Below are 6,627 nucleotides of genomic sequence, written 5' to 3'. Positions count from 1 at the left end.
GAAAAGAAATAAATTAAATAATCCATTTACGAGAAAGCATCTAAATACATTGACAGTTTTTAATGCCAACGTTTTTAACGCTTGCCCTGTACGTGGATTGATTTTTTTTTCCTCTCCAGCATTCCCTCAGCAGATGGATTTTTGCCACTGCAGCTCAGCAGAGGGTGTCAGATCTTTCTGTGTGCACCAGGTTGAAACGAGCAGAGCCTCTTAGCAACTCTCCCTCTGCGTGCATGTGAGTGTGTGCGAGCGTGCGGCTCGGCAGCAGCGGAAGAAAAAAGAAAGAAGAGCGAGCGAGGGAGAGAGCGAGCAGGGGAGGCAGCGCGGCCGGCAGGGCGAGGCGAGGCGCGGCGCGGGCAAGCGGCCGGCCCCGGCCCCGGCCCCTCGGTGGGCCCCGGCCGCCGGCGGGCATGGGCAGCCGCGCACCGCAGCAGCGGGGACAGGCGCCGCGCAGCGCCTGGGCTGAGGCGGGCAGCGCCTAGGCTGGGGCGAGCAGCTCCTGGGCTGGGGAGGGCAGCGCTGGGCTGGGGCAAGCGGCGCTTAGGCTGGGGAGGGCGCTTTCAGCACCGCGGCGCTGGACAGCGCCCGGCGGGCGGCGGGCGAGGAGCGCGGCTCCGCGGCCGCCCGGCAAGGTCAGTCCGCGCGGAGCCGCGCACGGCGCAGCCTCCGCGGCCACCGCCGCGCTCCCACCCGCACCTCTCTAACATGCAGCGGCGGCCGGGGGCCAGCAGCACCGTACCGGTGAGCCAGCCTGGCCGGCAGACCTCCACTTAGCTGCCCGGGAGGCGTCAGGGAGGGCGAGAGCGGAATTTTTTTCCTTCTACTTTTTTTTTTTTTTTTTTTGCCTGCCTTGCAGTACGTGCCTGGATAGTTTGTGGATATAATTACTGACTGGAATCTGGGCTGTTGCAGTTGTACGTGGGGGGAGAGAGAGGAGAAAAGAAAGCATCCCCCCCCCCCCCCCCCGCCCCCCCCCCCCCCCCCCCCCCCCATTTTTTTTTCTCTCCCTTTGGTGGTGGTTCGGACATTTAATGTATTGAATGAACTGGAATTGCTTTCCGTGTGAGGAGGATGGTTGCTGTTACTTTGTGATGAGATCGGGAATGAATTGCTCGGTTTAAAAATGCTGCTTTGGATTCTGTTGCTGGAGACGTCTCTTTGTTTTGCTGCTGGAAACGTTACAGGGGACGTTTGCAAAGAGAAGATCTGTGCCTGCAACGAGATAGAAGGGGATTTGCACGTAGACTGTGAGAAAAAGGGATTTACCAGCCTGCAACATTTCAGCGCCCCAACTTCCCAGTTTTACCATTTATTTCTGCATGGCAATTCCCTGACTCGACTTTTCCCTAATGAGTTTGCTAACTTTTACAATGCGGTCAGTTTGCACATGGAAAACAACGGTTTGCATGAGATTGTTCCTGGGGCTTTCCTTGGGCTGCAGCTGGTGAAACGCTTGCACATAAACAACAATAAGATCAAATCGTTCAGGAAGCAGACTTTCCTGGGGCTGGACGATCTGGAATACCTCCAGGCAGATTTTAATCTATTGCGGGATATTGACCCGGGAGCATTTAGGGACTTAAACAAGCTAGAGGTGCTGATTTTAAATGACAATCTCATCAGCACCTTGCCCCCGAACGTGTTTCAATACGTGCCGATCACCCACCTCGACCTGCGGGGAAACCGTCTTAAAACCTTGCCTTACGAGGAGGTCCTGGAGCAGATCCCAGGCATTGCTGAAATCCTGCTAGAGGATAACCCCTGGGACTGCACTTGCGATCTTCTGTCGTTGAAAGAATGGCTGGAAAACATACCGAAAAACGCTTTGATCGGCAGAGTGATTTGTGAGGCTCCCACTAGGTTGCAGGGCAAAGATTTAAATGAGACCACAGAGCAAGAGCTGTGCAAAAAGAACAGAGTAGATTCTAGCCTAGCTGCTCCCCCTGCCGAAGAAGAAACCTGCGATCCTGGTCCCATTCCAACCCCCTTTAAAATACATGGCAAAGAAGACCCTGCCACGCCAGGATCTGCTCCAAATGGAGGTACAAAGATTCCTGTCAACTGGCAAATCAAGACCAGACCCACTGCTGCTGTGTCGACAGTGAGTGCGAAGAGCAAGCTACCAGCTACCTTGTCCTGCCCACACATCTGCAGCTGTGATCAGATCCCTGGCTCGGGTTTAAAGGTTAATTGCAATGACAGGAATGTGAGCAGCCTGGTGGATTTGAAGCCCAAGCCATCCAATGTGCAGGAGCTGTTTCTGAGAGACAACAAAATACACACCATAAGGAAATCCCACTTTCTGGATTACCGAAAACTTAATTTACTCGATCTGGGCAACAACAACATTGCCACTGTGGAGAACAACACCTTCAAGAACCTCTTTGATCTCCGATGGCTCTACATGGATAGCAACTACTTAGACACACTGTCCCGGGAGAAATTCGCTGGGCTGCAAAACCTGGAGTATCTGAATGTTGAGTTTAATGGGATCCAGATGATTATGCCTGGCACCTTCAATGCGATGCCCAAACTGAGAGTCCTCATCCTCAACAATAACCTACTGAGGTCTCTCCCAGTAGATGTGTTTGCCGGGGTCTCGCTTTCCAAGCTGAGCATACACAACAATTATTTCATGTACCTCCCAGTGGCAGGGGTGCTGGACCAGCTCACCTCCATCACCCAGATTGACCTGCACGGCAACCCATGGGACTGTACTTGCCCTATTGTGCCTTTCAAACAGTGGGCGGAGATGCTGCGCCCCAAGGTGATTATGAGCGACCTGAGATGTGAGTCCCCTGAAGATTTCTTCAAGGAGGATTTTGAGTCTCTCTCCAATGATGTGATTTGCCCTCAGTTAAAAATCTTGCCCACATTAACTTCTACAAACAAAAACAGCACCGGGCTGACAGAGACAGGTACTCACTCCAACTCCTACTTGGAGACCAGCCGGGTCTCTATTTCGGTGCTAGTGCCAGGGCTCCTGCTGGTTTTTGTGACCTCTGCCTTCACGGTGGTTGGCATGCTGGTGTTCATCCTGAGGAACAGAAAACGGTCCAAGAGGAGGGATGCCAACTCCTCCGCATCCGAAATCAACTCCTTGCAGACGGTCTGCGACTCGTCCTACTGGCACAACGGGCCCTACAGCGCCGACGGGGCCCACAGGGTGTACGACTGCGGCTCCCACTCCCTGTCGGACTGAGGCAGCGGGGGGGCGGGGGCGGTCACCACCCGGGACCGGCCTTTCACCTCCGGCCGGGGACGGCTCTGCACCTCCGCTGCTACCTTTTGTGAGAAACGAAACACACAGACACACCCACGCCCTTCCTCACAACCCCCATAGCAAGGGCCGAGGCCCCGTGGGCGGCGGGGGGAGCTCGGCGCCTGGGCGCATTCCTGCAGCGCCGCGCAGCCCGGCGCGGTGGGCGCATCCCCCACCCGTGCGCAGCCGGGACAGCGACAGACGGGTGAGGAATCGCTTCCTTAGGCTCCGGCAGGGCGAAACACGGCTCTTGGTTTTGTAGAGCTTTTGTTCCATTGGGGTTTGTTTTGCTTTTTTGCCCTCTTCCTTTGTGGACCGACCCCTTTCCGAGAGGCCGGGAAAAAGAGGGGGCGGAGGACAGGCTGGTGTCGGCCTCCTCCTGACGGCAAAGCAGGAGTGGAAAGTTGCACGAAGGCATGAATGTAATGTAAATAAATGACTCTGACTCCGAAACAAATAGACAAATGGACAAAAAAAAAAAAAAGTGCTGCATGGCTCGCATGGATACAACGCACCCCAGGGACGCTCCAGCCCCCAACTGGAAACAGCGTCTAGTTCACGCCATCATCCCTCTTACCTGATAAGTCCCTTCGTATCAAACCTTCTATATACGAAATACAGTATAATAATAAAAAGTGCCATTTCGCCAGTTTTTTTTTTTTTTTTTGTGTGTGTGATCAATAGAGAGTAGAGTTTGTGCTTTAACCGTGGGAAAAAAAATGTAAAGGTTTTATTTAAGTCATAGTTGCATGAGTATTCTCATTAGATTATTTTTTTTAGGTGGGAATTACTTTGGTGGGAGAGATTTGCTTTGTTGATAATGGGTTGTGTTTCTTTTTTCGGGGGCAGGGGCGGGGAGGGGAGGCTTTGATTTTGTTTCCTCTCTCTTCTTTTTCGATATACATATTTAGTATTGCCTTTCCATCTGAATGTAAAAATTAGTACCCTTGATTTCTATTATGGTAGCAGTGTAAACATACAAAAAAAAAATCCAAGGCAGTGCAGCATGACCAATTAATGTCACTCTAGTGCTTAGGCTGCAAAGTTTAACGGTAGAAAATTCTGTGCTATTGTAAATCTTACTATAACTTGAGGAAAACAGAACTGAGGAAGCAAGTGAAACTTACTAATTCTATTCGAGGATTTTATAATGGCATATTTTTTCAGTATTAAAGTGAAAATGTTTTCAACTCCGGGTCCTTACCATTTTTCCAACATCTAATTCTTGCAAATGGGTTACTTGAGTTTAGGGGACAGAGCCTCCTTTCAGTGCTCTCTATGTGTGTTTCTCTCCCTCCCTCTCTCTCTTTCCCTTCTTCCCTCCCTTCCTCTTTCTCATTCATTGACAGGCAGAGACACAAACACCCTTCCTTTCCCCCTTTTCCCAATGTAAATAACACACAGAAGTTTCCTGCCTCCTTTCCTCGCCTCCGCTTTTTTATCCTTTTTTTTTTTTTTAATAACGAGGCAATGAATCCCTTTATTAATACTGTGAATCTCTCGCTGCTGTCCCTGCTGTCGCCGCCTCTGCTGCACACACTGCAGAAATATTAGAGATGTTAGTGGGAATTTGCTTTAAGTGCCACTGCCCAGCTTGGTCTCATTAAGCTGGAGCCGAATTTCCGCCGTCCAGCCTTCCCGCCCGGGAGCAGCTGCAGGCGGCCGGGCTTCAGCAGCTGCCACCAGTGGGAAAACGAATTAGTGCAGGGATTTTCCCGTTCCTGCACTGGGTACCTCCACCCTTTGATATTAAATGTTGAAAAAATAGAAAAACACAGCGCAGTGCTGCAGTTGGACTTCAGGCAGCTCGCGTTTCATCCCATTTCTGTGCCGGGAAAGTGCCCCTAAACTCAGTTAAAACTGTAAAGGCGAAAGTCCCTGCAAATCACTTGTAACTCACAGCTCAAGTCCCAGTGGAGATATGGAGAATTTCAGTCATGTTGCTCCTGACTTTCTCCAGGCAGAGAAACCTTTTAAAGAGTAAAACACCATAAGGGATTTGCTAAACTTCAAATACTGATTCGGTTTGCTTTATAGAAAATGCCCACCTTTGGGAGCTGCGAGGAGAAAACAGACATACATTCATACACATTGCAATAGGTACACTCTTCAAAATTAGGCAGAAGCCTGATCGCAGGTGTTCATGAAGTATTAAACGTGGGGAATATATCATTCCTCTAGAATCCTTTATCACAGTGGAAAAATCTGCAGACTCCTAGAAAATACCTTGAGGTTTGGTTGTGTAGCTATGAAAATGGCATGGCCCGCTTAACTACACCAACTGGTTCTGTTTCAAGGCCCCTTCTTTATTCCACCTTGCTGCTTCATTGGACTGATTGTTCTGCCAGGACATTCTGTGTAAGACAAAGTGATGGCAGTAGAGGCACTAGTTTGCCATTGTGCAATCTACATTGTGCAGATTGAGAAGAAAAAGCAAATGCATTTACATATGAACCAGTATTTCTTCCTTGGGAGGCCATGAACTTTAGCTTAGAAATAGAAATCGTTCAAAATAACCTGTTTAAGTATAAGACAGTGCACCCCTGCATGACTACCTAAATCTTGCTGCCTTCTTCACGATATTGTGGTGATAAAATTGAGTGACTGAGAAAATTGAGGATATGTCCCATGCTAAAAAAATAAATCATAATTGCGTTAGAAGCACTGTTAGAGAAGTTAAGATAAAAGATATAGTAAATTAAGTTTGGTAAATCACTGACTGAGATCAGATGTGCAGGCATTTCAGAGAATATAATGCTAAATATATGCAATTCTAATTTGTCACCATTGAGAGGTAGCATAAAGTTACAACTTCGCTCATTTACTTTCCTTAAAGTGCTAGTTCATTTGCACACCTGAATAGAAATATTCATTCAATTGAAGTGTTGAAGATATGCATTTATCACCCTGTTTCTAGGCTGGGGGGAAATAACAAAATGGACCTTTTTCTTTCTGTGTCATTTTCTGATTTTAACATTCACAGGATTCTTTCTTCCATCTTGCAGACACTTGCCCTTAGGACACATAAATCACACAACTCTCCGAGATGATATAATAATTACCAGACCTTGAATTACAATGTTTATCTTATTTGCATGTTTAGCACTTCCATGATTATTTTTATCAAACCAAAACACTCAACCAAAGAGAAACATAAGGGAAAGAAAAGGGATGATTGAGGATGTATTGAAGGGGAATGAAGTGCAAATATGTTAAATATGTTCAGCTGTACTGCATTAACAACAGTAACAAAAAAGCAAATGTTTTATTTGTTTGATAAAGACTGTCATAATATTTCGAACATTGGAAACCTATATAATATCCGTGTTGTGTCAAAACATGATTTTTTTTCCTGCTAACTTAAG

At 48.2% G+C, this 6,627-nt stretch overlaps 1 protein-coding gene across 1 annotated transcript; it reads left to right on the top strand.

Annotated features, from left to right (window-relative positions):
* The first annotated feature begins 836 nt into the window (after nucleotides 1-836).
* On the top strand, nucleotides 837-4,452 carry SLITRK1 (SLIT and NTRK like family member 1). The gene has a single exon (XM_027674618.1). It carries the CDS (start codon nucleotides 1,124-1,126, stop codon nucleotides 3,200-3,202), a length of 2,079 nt encoding a protein of 692 aa, XP_027530419.1. The 5' UTR covers nucleotides 837-1,123; the 3' UTR covers nucleotides 3,203-4,452.
* Nucleotides 4,453-6,627: the final 2,175 nt, after the last annotated feature.

This window comes from Neopelma chrysocephalum, unplaced genomic scaffold (genome assembly GCF_003984885.1).
Source record: "Neopelma chrysocephalum unplaced genomic scaffold, ASM398488v2 Primary Assembly neopelma1_25, whole genome shotgun sequence".
Taxonomy (NCBI): domain Eukaryota; kingdom Metazoa; phylum Chordata; class Aves; order Passeriformes; family Pipridae; genus Neopelma; species Neopelma chrysocephalum.
Note: the sequence above shows the minus strand (reverse complement) of the source record. Positions and strands in the feature narration are given on the sequence as shown.